This window comes from Myotis brandtii, unplaced genomic scaffold (genome assembly GCF_000412655.1).
Source record: "Myotis brandtii unplaced genomic scaffold, ASM41265v1 scaffold187, whole genome shotgun sequence".
In the NCBI taxonomy this organism is placed as follows: Eukaryota; Metazoa; Chordata; class Mammalia; order Chiroptera; family Vespertilionidae; genus Myotis; species Myotis brandtii.
Genome location: NW_005356944.1, coordinates 1,816,071 through 1,827,681, shown reverse-complemented (window position 1 = coordinate 1,827,681; position 11,611 = coordinate 1,816,071). Strand labels below are relative to the sequence as shown.

Genomic DNA, 11,611 nt, shown 5'->3' with positions numbered 1-11,611 from the left:
CGTTCCAACTCCCACTGCCTGGCCCAGGCTGCAGATCTAACTCAGGCCCTGCACCAACCTTGCGCAGATCACGAGGCTTGACTCTCGCCTGGAAGGAACTTTTCATTGGCTGTTCACTCAACGGACTGTTCATCAGCCAATCTTTTCTTTGTAGAATTAGGCACCTCTTCAGGCCGTCGGTGGTTTGTTCACTCAGTCACGGCTTTCTTCATTTGCACGTTCACTTGTCCAGCATTTCCTCTTATCCAATATGGGTGCCTGGACTACTGGGGCCCTGGCAGCACAAGGAAGACCAGCCCTCAAGGGGCTCCAAGGCTGGGGGTGATTACAACCAACCAACCCAGATCATCCAGTGATGGAGGCCTATCCTTCATGTCAGAACATTTGTGGATTCTATTTGTCCATATTTCCTACGCTAAGCCATGAGCTTCTTGAGGTCAGAGTCTGGGGAGCAGTGCCTGAATGAGGGCCATTTGAGGGCAGGGGGGACCTTGGCTGTTAATGCACAACCCCCCCCCCAAACTTGGCCCCTAGAAGCTCAGCAAACATGGCAACAGCCCCACAGACACGCAGAGTGGAGTGAATGTCTAATGGAGGGGGTAGGGAAAGTAGCCCAGAGAAGATGTTTCAGCAGAATCTTCAAGGGAAAGGGAGAATTTACCAAGAGGATGGGGTGGCGTGGGGGATTGGGTTTTCCACACGTAAGTTGCCATGTGAGTAAAGAAAGGCGTGGGGGTGTGGGAACATGAGCCCTCAAAGCATGTTCCAGCAGACGACCCCAAGTCCCCCACAGGCTGGCCCCTACCATGGGAGGAGTTGGGCCTGTGGCCCAGTATCAGTTCATAGAGGCCCCTTCGGGAGTGGAAGGCAGGCAAGCAGGCAGGCATGAAGAATCCCAGGCCGGCTGACGGGAGGCCTGGCATCCCCGAGCCCCTCCTCACAGACTTGACTTTCTGGCCCCCTTATAGCCAACAAAACCTTGCGGGGCCACAAGAAGGCGCACAGTGGGAACTTCTGCAGTAAGCTGTTCGAAAATTGTTGCTCCCTCTTTTACGTCCTCCGGAAAATGCTCAGTGTCCTGACCCAGTCCCTGTTCTTTGACGCCTTCATCTTCATCGTTGTCTGCCTCAACATCATCATGCTTGTGGCCCAGACCTTCGCTGTGGTTGAGGTCCGGGGCGGTAAGACCCGGGGAACCCCGTTCATGTGGAGAAGGGTATTGACCATGTTTCAGACCTGCTGTCGGCCTGGCCCAGTGCCCACTGATTTTATTTATTTTTTTAAACACTTTTTTTAAATTTATTTTTATTGATTTCAGAGAAGAAGGGAGAGGGAGAGAGAGATAGAAACACCAATGATGAGAGAGAATCATTGATCGGCTGCCTCCTGCGCATCCCCTACTGGGGATGGAGCCCGCAACCCAGGCATGTGCCCTTGACAGGAATCGAACCTGGGACCCTTCAGTCCACAGGCCAACGCTCTAGCCACAGAGCCAAACCAGCCAGGGCTGCCCACTGATTTTATATAAATTAGTAAAGCCGCGCAGAGAGAGAGAGCTGAGGTCAGCTAGGCAGCCGGGGACAGAAAGGCCAGCTAAACCAGAGGATTGCTGTTTGTGGCTATCACCACTAGAGGGCGTGTTTGCTCTAAATATGCTTTGCTGGGCAGAGTGGTGGGAACCCAGGTGGGCTAGAAGGGCCAGAAGATTCTGAGGAGACCCAGGAGGGGTGAGAGTGGAAAACCTGAGAAGGCAGCCCTTAAAACCCTGGGGAGCAGGGTGAAGGAAAGGGCAAAAACTAAAGAGACAAGTAGAATGGCCGATGTTACTTGCATGGTCGCTGGTTTGGCTCCATTTTAAGCATTTTACTGTGTTCAATGACTTTCATGCTCATGAAAAATATCGGGCAGGCTGTTATTATCGCCATTTTACAGACAGGAAAACTGAGGCACAGAGCAGTTAACACACACAGCTATTGGGGCAGAGCCAGGCTCTCCTTAAATGGCTGTGTGTAAGGTTCCCGTGGGGAGGAGGAGAGAGGGGCCAGGGCCGCTGGCGATGACCCTGAGCAAGCCCCTGGTGTCCCCACAGCGTGGTACTTCATGGTCTTTGACTCCATCTTCCTCTCCGTCTACGTGGTGGAAGCTTTGCTCAAGATCATTAGTATGGGCCTCGACTATTTTTATGATTCCTGGAACATTCTGGGTGTGTAGAAATGGGGTGTGTGTGTGTGTGCCACTGAACTGCCTAGGAGAGGCTGAAAACACAAGGGCCGGGCAGGGGGTGGCGGTGTGGGAGGGCTGTGGGTCTGGGCTAGGGACCCGGGCGGGAGCCTGTTACACTCAGGCACCCTGTGCCTTCAGACTTCTTCATCGTGGCCATGGCTGCGCTGGAGTTCACACTCGTGCAGTTCAACTCCCGCTCCTTCCAGCGCACCATCTACAACCCAAACTTCTTCAGGATCTTCAAGGTCTTCAGGAGCCTGCGGGCCCTGAGGGCCGTTCGAGTCCTGAAGAGGCTCAGGTCAGCTGGGCCACAGCTGCCCTCCCTGGAAGGGGGGACAGAGGCCTGGACTCCCGGGGGGTGTGCTGTGACCTGTTGCAGGGATCGGGGGTGGGGGCTGCAGACTCCAGCCTGCTTCTGGCAAGCCTCCTGCGGGTCCGTTCTCTTCACTTTCCAGAGAGGGGCTGGGACTCTCCCAAGTCACCAGCAAGTCAGGGACTCCTGTGTTCAGGGTCAGCCCTGGCTCCCGGGCACAGATCCCCACCTCCACCGACTCAGCCTCCCTTTCTACCTCTGCCCACAGCTTCCTGACCAGCCTCCAGGAAGTGACCGGGACCCTGGTGCGGTCCATGCCGTCCATCACGGCCATCCTCGTCCTCATGTCCACCTGCCTCTGTATCCTGAGCTGTGGGGCTGGGGTGGAAGATGGCGGTAGGAACCCGGGCAGGGGGACGGGGTCACGTAGGCCCTGCGAGCCTGGTTCGGCCCTGAACCACCAGTCCTCTTCTCGGTGGTGCTCCGGGGACTGTTCCGCCAATCTGACCCCAAGCGTTTCCAGAACATCTTCACCACCATCTTCACCCTCTTCACCTTGCTGACCCTGGACGACTGGTCCCAAATCTACGTGGACAGCCGGGCCAACGGTGGGGCAGGCCCAGGCTGGATGGTGGGCGGGAGGCTGGCTGGGTGGGCAGACCCTGAGGGCTGGTTACCCCATCTCCAAAGTGGGGCGGTGCTGTTGAGGGCCGGCAAGAAACTCACGGTTCCAACTGCCCGCTCTCTCCCAGGCGCCTGGTACATCATCCCCATTCTCATGATTTACATCATCATCCAGTACTTCATCTTCCTCAAGTGAGGGTGCCGCCCCTGCTCCGCTCCCCGGCTTCACTCCCCTCCCTTCTCCCACCCCGGGGGAGCCCCTCCCCAGCCCCCTCACCCAGAGAAGGGTGCTGCCTCTCCTCCAGCCTCCTCCAGAGTACCCCACTGTCCCCCCTCCAGCCTGGTGATTGCTGTCCTGGTAGATAACTTCCAGATGGCACTGCTCAGAGGCCTGGAGAAAGTGAAGCAGGAGGTATGGAGGGGGTGGCGAGGGACCCATCAGAGAGACAGGGGAGAAGGCACGGAGGGAGGGAGGCTGCTCCAGGGCCCACAGGCAGGGCCCTGACAGGACCGAGCCTCCTCTTCCCAGAGGGCCGCCCAGATCCAGGCGAAGCTGCTGACTGAATCGCTGATGAAGCTCAACGAAGCAGGTATCGGCCCTCCCCTCCCACAGTCAGACCCGGGATTCCAGGCTGGGCTTCGAGTTTTAGAATCTGAGACTCAGGAGAACGTTCAAAGCTTAGAACTTTGGTCGAAAGAGCGCTGAGACCGTCCTCCAAAAGCCAATTAAACTGAGAGTCAATTCTTGAAAGACCCGTTGGTGAAATGACTTGATTAGCCAAATGATGATTTACCAAACACTCGTTTCTGTTAATAAGTTTATAGCAGTGGTTTTACATGCATTGGTTTCAGCTGTCTGAGGGATTTGTCAAGGTCAGATACACACTTGTCCAGAGTCACTGTGTGTAGCAATTTTGTTTAGAATCTGAGCTCCAGAACCCCACTCTTAAGATCATTAACACCAGCCCTGACCAGTTTGGCTCAGTGGCTAAAGTGTTGGCCTCTGGACTGAAGAGTCCCAGGTTCGATTCCGGTCAAGGGCATGTACCTTGGTTGCGGGCACATCCCCAGTAGGGGGTGTGCAGGAGGCAGCTGATCGATGTTTTTCTCTCATGGATGTTTCTAACTCTCTATCCCTCTCCCTTCCTCTCTGTAAAAATCAATAAAATATATATATATTTTTTTTTAAAAAAAGATCATTAACACCAGAGGAATAAGGGTCCTCAGGGGTCACCTGGTCCTCCATCTGCCCACTCCATCAGGGACAGACACTCAATGAAAAAGAGATTAAGCAAAAAGAAAAGTTAATTGGTTCAAATTGTTTAGCAAACCGAGAGTGCAGGGGCTTTCAGGAGCGGCTGGATCCGGGACTTGAATGGCGGTCAGGATTTGGTCTCCTTCCCTCTCTCCGCTCTTCAGCCCGCTGCACGGTTTTGTGCTTAGAGCGGCTCCTCCTTCGTGGTGGGAAGATGGCCACACGCAACTCCGATCTCAAACCCTCAGCTTAGCCATCTCTGCACTCCCAGGGGAGCCCTCTTCTCCGGAAGCTCCAGCAATGTCCAGAAATGATTCTCTTTTGCTCCAATTGATCACCTGCATATTTCTGAACCAATCCCTGTAGCCGGAAGGATAGGCTGTTCTGATTGGTCGGGCCTGAGTCTAACCAACAAGATTGCTACACACTCCACGCCTGGAGAAGTGATTGAGGGCATCCTGGGCAAAAACTCGTTAGCCCTGTTTGAAAACCTCCCTGACACACGGGGCTCCTCCGCTCCCTCTCAATCAGGCGCCCCCTTGACCACCCTCTTTCTCTGCGTCAGAGCCTGAAGAGGTGTTGAGTGAACACACTAAACAGAAGCTCCTCATCGAGAAAAAATTTGGGGCCATGACCACGAAGTAAGGAGACCTGCAGGGAGGGGAGGCCTTGGGTCTGAGGGGCGAGTGGGGGAGCCTGACCAGTGGGCGGGCAGGGAAAGTAGGTTGCCCACCTCTGTGAGGCCCTGTGAGTCTCCAGGACCACAAATAGGACACAGACTAGCACCTGTGCAGGGCCATGGAGGGTGGGTGGACTTCAGCCAAGTGGGGGGATGAGGAGGATGGGCCAGGGAACAGGCTGGTGGGCACTACCTCGTTCTGTTGACTTGCGTGGTGAGCTGGGGCAAGACAGCTGGGGGTTCGGGGCTGTGCTTGTGGCTGGGAGACGTCGGCACAGACTCCTGCTGCCTGGCTCTCGGGCCTGGCTCCCAGAGAGCCTTCTCTCTGAAAACTGGGCCTCACCCCGCTCATCCAGACTGGCTCCAAAGCAGCGGACAAGGCGCCTGCCTCCGGGCACCCTCCCAGCTCTCCTCAGCCACCAACACAGGCTAAGTCCCAAAGGCCTTCCGTGATCAAGCCTCTGCCAACCTTGTTCGCGGTCATTGCAGCCACTACCACCCCCTCGCACCCTTGCTTCGCCCACACCGTTTCCCAAGCAGAGCACATACCTCTCCACCTCCGGGCCTTTGCCCCATCGTTCTCTCTCCCTGGAATGTTCTCTGGCGGCCAATGCCAGGCTCGGGTGGCCAAGGGCTGGGAGAGCTGAGTTCCAGTCCTGCGCACTTCACCTCCTGGCCCCAGGCCGCCCTCCACGCTCCAGCTCCTGGGCCCTCGGTGCCTCTGCCATGCGTTGCTCAGGGGCCTCATGGCCTCCACACTCCTCCCCACCAGCCCACCTCCACCAAGAGTCCTGTGTTGTTTTTTGTTTGTTTAAATCATTTCCCCCTTTTTCACTTAGAGCGTGATTTCTGTTTTAAAAGCAGTTTCGGCTTTTCTTTCTTCCTCTGATTTTGAAACCCTATGAGGGCTCCTGCCTCCCTGAGGATGAGGTCTGGGCACCTCGCTTTGACCTTTCCTGGGTGTGTCCACCTCCAGTCCATCCATTCCCCACCCCGCTCCCTGCGGCCTGCCCCCGCCTCCCAGTCTACGCCCTGCTGCTCTGGAAAAGGGAACCGGGGCCTGACTGAGCCTGGCAAACCATCACATCTCTCCAACCCAGCTCAGTGGCACTCCCTCCGTAAGCCCGTCCTCACCCCCACGGGCCGTGCCCTGTGTCAGGTGCATGGGGTACACACACCAGGTTTGCTTTTCTGGCTCCGACACAAACTGCGCTTTTGCAGGCAGGGGCTGTTCTTGTTCGTGTCTATGTTCCTGGAGCGCCTTGTAGTGTAATTGATTTCCGTGTGATCTGGCCGGTGGATTTGTTAGACAGGCGGGCGCTGAAGGCATTATGAATGGGCAGTAGGGTGGGTGAATGGGTGGGGGTTTAGGTGGATGACTGACTGCACAGCATGGTGAAGGGGTGGGGTGGGTTCAGGGCAGAGCAGGTGGATGGAGGGATAGGTCAGTGAGTGAAAGGGGGGGCGGTGATCGGATGGCAAGTGGATGGCTAGGCAGATGGAGGAGGGATGGAGGGATGGAGGGGTACACAATTAATACCCTCTGTGGTACAGGCAGACTGGGATGGGGGGCAAGGCAGAAAAGTTGTGGCCATGCTGGAAGTGGAGGTCTAGAGTGCTGTGAGTGTGTGTGTGTGGGGGGGGTGGGCAAGCAAGAAGAGCCACCTGGCCTAGCTAGTGTGGCTCAGTGGTTGGGCATCGACCTATAAACCCGGAGGTCACGATTCGATTCCCAGTCAGGGCGCATGCTCAGGTTGCTGGCTCCATCTCTAGTAGGGGGTGTGCAGGAGGCAGCCAATCAATGATTCTCTCGCATCATTGATGTTCTATCTCTCTCTCCCTCTCCCTTCCTCTCTGAAATCAATAAAAGATATAAAATAAACAAGAAGAGCCATCTGGGGGGCTCTGGGGGGCTCTGGGGGCCAGAGGCTCAGCCAGGCAGGTTGGCCAGGACTCACCGCTGCCCCCCACTCTCCTAGGCAACAGGAGCTCCTGTTCCATTTCCTGCAACTGGCCACGGCGGTGGAGCATTATCAGCAGAAGTTCCGTTCCCAGGCATCCGTCATTGATGAGATTGTGGACACTGTGTTTGAGGTGAATCAGGCAGGACCAGAAGGGAGGGGCCAGAAGGGAGGGGCCGGGGTGAGGTGACGCTGGAAGGCCAGGCGGGGGACTATGCCCAGAAGGAGCCCTGAGTGACAGTCCCATGGGCATTGGAAAAGGCAGAGGCTGGCGGCTCAGCCACCCTCCCATCCCACCCCACAGGCTGGCGAAGACGACTTCAGGAAGTGATCCCGGGACAGGGACAGCGGACACAGACTTCAGCCTCTGGCCAGCTGCCCACGGGGTGGGTGGGACAAGTCCCAGACCTGCTGGAATGATTATCGAGGCCTGCAGAGCTGGACCTCAACAGAGTTTTAAAACCCCAGCAGGCTCTGTGTCCTCACTGTGTCCTCATGGGCACGAGACAGCAGAACGGTGTGTATGCACGTGAGTGTGCACACCCAGGTGTGTGCGTGCGTGTTGCATGTGAAAGGTGCTGTTCGTGGTCTCCTCCAGCCCCGCCAGGGCCTGGCATCCTAGCTCGGCCCAGCAGTGGGTTGGCAGCAGCCAGAGGGGTGACCAAGAAAGCGGGCCAGGCGCAGTGCTGGAGGGAGAGTGGGCGCCCTGCCTCCGGGAGGAAGGCCTTTCTGGCCCAGGAGTCAGGAGAGAAAGAACAAGCTGGAGTAGCCCTCTGCTGTCAGGGCATGGGGGACCAGTAGGCTCCGGAAACAGGGGCTCCGAGCTCAGGAATTGAGGGCCACCAGCACCTTTAGCATCCGTTAGGAGGATATCATGAACCCAGAGGTCCCCACGCGCTTGGGCCTGCGCTGGGTGCTGGAGACCTAGCACTGAGTCGAGCACAAGCCCCACCCTGGCTCTTCCACTATCTACAACACCCCCCTCCTCTCCACTACCTTCACCTCCTCTAGCACAGTGAAGCCATCATGCAGTACAGGCGGAGGGTGTCAGGGGTGGGACTCCAGAGGTGAGGCTGAGGGTGACAGACAGTTCTGCCAACCAAACCTGTGCCTCTGCCTCTAAGCTGGGCGTGAGAGTGGCGAAGCTCCAGGCCTCTGGACAGAGGAAGCATCTCCCCTCTCGGCCTGGCCGAGGGCGCCGGCTGGCTCAGGGCCCAGGAAGAGGCTGCGCAGGGGAAATGCCATCTGGGATTTGCGCACAGATTCCGGGGATGGGGAGGCCACCGGGCAGATACCTCCAGGCCTCGCCTCACTCCACCACCTCACACTCATTCAACACATGGGGGACCAGTAGGCTCCGGAAACAGGGGCTCCGAGCTCAGGAATTGAGGGCCACCAGCACCTTTAGCATCCGTTAGGAGGATATCATGAACCCAGAGGTCCCCATGCGCTTGGGGACAGATTCCGGGGATGGGGAGGCCACCGGGCAGATACCTCCAGGCCTCGCCTCACTCCACCACCTCACACATTTATTCAACAAGCATTTCCTGCCACCTGCCCTGTGCCAGCCCCGTGCCGGAAGCTCCTGCGGAGGGTGTCAGGGGTGGGACTCCAGAGGTGAGGCTGAGGGTGACAGACAGTTCTGCCAACCAAACCTGTGCCTCTGCCTCTAAGCTGGGCGTGAGAGTGGCGAAGCTCCAGGCCTCTGGACAGAGGAAGCATCTCCCCTCTCGGCCTGGCCGAGGGCGCCGGCTGGCTCAGGGCCCAGGAAGAGGCTGCGCAGGGGAAATGCCATCTGGGATTTGCGCACAGATTCCGGGGATGGGGAGGCCACCGGGCAGATACCTCCAGGCCTCGCCTCACTCCACCACCTCACACATTCATTCAACAAGCATTTCCTGCCGCCTGCCCTGTGCCAGCCCCGTGCCGGAAGCTCCTGCTTGGCACACGTGGGAGCCCTTCCAGCAGCCGCCCCACCACATGGCCCTGGGCCGTCTGAGCTGCCGCGTCTGACAGGCTGGAGCAGCTGCAGGACGGAGTTTCTCCGGCATCCCTAACGCCTGTCAAACCCAGCCCTCAGCGCCTCAGCCTTCCACGTGGGAGTCACATCTATGTACCACCTCCTCGGCCCCACCTCTGAGACAGAGGGCAGGGCCTGGGAGCTGGGACAGTTCCCCACTAGGTCCCAGCATTGGGCAGGGGACCCGGCAGGCACAGCCGGTGTGAGCCCTGGCCTGCAGGGGGCGCGCTCCACAGCCACTGCGTTCCGTCCTGCCTGGGCCCAACGGTGCCCACACTAGTGCTCCCAAGGGACCCAGTCACTGCCCGTCCTGTCCCAGGTGTGGGTGTTGGACCGCTCTGGGTTGGAGCGTGTGGGTCCCTGAGGTTATGTGTGTGTGGGTCCGTGTGTACATCTCCAGGTGGTTTCTGGGTGGGAGCGCTCCTGGGCTGCCCGGCGGTTTGTGGTTTTCTGGATGTGTGTGTGGTGTGTCCAAGAACATCCGAGGGTGCGTTTTGGGTTTCTCTGTCCGGTGTGCTAAGGAGTTCTGGTGTGTGTGTGTGTGTGTGTGTGTGTGTGAAGTATGACTTGTACCTGCAAATTCAGGTGTGCATGAGATATTGCAACTGTTTGCTCTAAACCGTATCCGCCCCTCATCCCTCCTGGAGGCAGATTTCACCTCAGCCCCTTGGAGGTCCTTGTCCAGCCCCTTCCCGGAACCCTGCTCCGGGCCAAGCACAATGTGTACTTGAGAGTCACTGTCCCAACCCTCCTGGTCTCGGCCTGCAGGGCTCAGCTGTCTCTGGGCCACACGTGGGTAGAGAAATCTCACAGCCTGGGAGCTCAGAGTCCTGGGGCCCTGCTGGCTGCCCCCGCCCCCATGCCACCCTGAGTTGCCCAGGGGCTGAGAGGGAGGAGTGCTCAGGTGCTCCGCAGAGTACTCACCGACTCCCCTTTCCTCTCGGGGCACCATCCCTCTCCTGTGTCTCCCCTGCCTCAGCTCTGAGAGCACTGAGACCCTGAAGCTTTGTTCCTCTACATCGCTGATGCTGGGTGTTTGGAGGACTCCAGATTTGGAGTTAACCCTGTACCCCTCAGCACTGTCTGGGCTGGGACAGCAGCTCAGCCGGGGGCGGGGGGTGCTGCCAGGAGTGGAAGACGGGGAGAGGGAGGAGTGAAGCACTCAGAAGAGACCGATGCAAGAAGCAGTGTTAGCGATTTATTGCAGCAGATACGGCCCATGGACCTGAAGCGCCCTCCACCGATGGCCCCGCTCCCGTGGCCGCAGGGGCCTCCTACACGGGCACGCAGTGGTGCTTGAGGAGGCTGGAGGAGTTCTCCCAGGGGACCACTAGGATCTCAAAGTCGCAGTGCAGCTTCTGCAGACAGAGTGTGGGGGGAGAGGGGGGGTCAGCCTGGCCCAGGCCTGCCTCCTCCCACAGTCGGTGCTGGCCCACCATGAGGGACTTCAAATTGTGCTTAGAGCGGCTCCTCCTTCGTGGTGGGAAAATGGCCACGCGCAACTCCAATCTCAAACCCTCAGCTTAGCCATCTCTGCACTCCCAGGGGAGCCCTCTGGAGTTTGTTGTCTCTGGCCCAAGAGACAACAAAGCTAGATCCCAGATCTTCCCAGTCAACTCTCCAGGGGGAACCCCCATCTCCTCTGCACCCCACCCTGACCTGGCGCTGAGTCACCCAGAAGGCAGGGAGGGGTTCAGCCCGACATCAGTCTGGCCGGCCAGACCAGTTCAAGCTGGACAACCTGAGGCCCCGGGTGCCGGTGGGCAGGGCCGAGTGCAGGGCTCTTACCTCCTCCTGCACCCCTGCGGCCAGGGGGCAGGTGGTGAGGTCCATGCGGTCTCCAGTCACCGAGCTCTTGCGGCAGGCTGTGCTCCCCATCTCCACGGTCAGGTAGTACTTAATGCCAGCCACCAGCTGGGACGGAGGGCAGGGGCAGGTCAGGGGTGCTGGGACACTCCCTCTCGCCTCTCTCACCGCCTCCCATCTCCCATGCCCTTCCCCTGGCCACCAGCACACCGGCCTGGGGATTCAGACCTGGTGGGGGTCCCCGGGGGAGAGGCCGAGGCCCCAGCCAGGCAGGAGGCTGCCCAAGCGCACCCCATCCTGAAGCCCACTGCCTCCTCTCCCCCACCTCCCTTCCCAATTAGCTGGGCAGGAAAGGGACTGGTGTGAAGCTGGTGAGGTAGCTGAGCAAGGTCAGGGGTAGATTCTATTTGAAATTTAGATATTTGGTTCATTGTGAAAATTTGGCATTAATTCAATTTTTAAAAATATATTGGTGGACTCTCCTGATTACTCTTGTGACTCCTCCTTAATCTGGCGCCCGGCTGCGCGCCCCCCTCGCTCGGTCCCGCCAGCCCTGACGCACCTGCCTCTGCGCCTTGAGGATGCGCGTGTCTCGGAAGTAGTAGAGGCTGTTGCTGCCCATGTTGTAGCTGGCCACGGCCGCCTGGGCCGCCTTCTGCACCTGTGGGTCAGTGGGCTTCAGGTCCGTCACTCCTCCTACCATGCGCTCCGCGGGCCGGGCGCGGGCATC

The 11,611-nt window shown here is 58.5% G+C and overlaps 2 protein-coding genes across 2 annotated transcripts in view; one reads left to right on the top strand and one right to left on the bottom strand.

Annotated features, from left to right (window-relative positions):
- Positions 1-7,386, top strand: part of LOC102239995 (cation channel sperm-associated protein 1) — a 23,771-nt gene extending 16,385 nt beyond the window's left edge. The window contains exons 6-16 of the mRNA XM_014538215.1: positions 969-1,181; positions 2,090-2,203; positions 2,362-2,521; positions 2,805-2,896; positions 3,001-3,144; positions 3,289-3,352; positions 3,500-3,572; positions 3,690-3,750; positions 4,981-5,056; positions 7,074-7,188; positions 7,360-7,386. Coding sequence (XP_014393701.1) covers positions 969-1,181; positions 2,090-2,203; positions 2,362-2,521; positions 2,805-2,896; positions 3,001-3,144; positions 3,289-3,352; positions 3,500-3,572; positions 3,690-3,750; positions 4,981-5,056; positions 7,074-7,188; positions 7,360-7,386 — 1,139 coding nt within the window. The remainder of the gene's footprint in view (positions 1-968; positions 1,182-2,089; positions 2,204-2,361; positions 2,522-2,804; positions 2,897-3,000; positions 3,145-3,288; positions 3,353-3,499; positions 3,573-3,689; positions 3,751-4,980; positions 5,057-7,073; positions 7,189-7,359) is intronic.
- Positions 7,387-10,251: 2,865 nt separating this feature from the next.
- CST6 (cystatin E/M) lies at positions 10,252-11,611 on the bottom strand (the record flags this gene model as incomplete). The annotated part of the gene is made up of 3 exons (XM_005864466.2): positions 10,252-10,433; positions 10,864-10,989; positions 11,444-11,611. Coding segments are annotated over 3 exons (378 nt in total), but the record flags the coding sequence as incomplete, so codon positions are not given.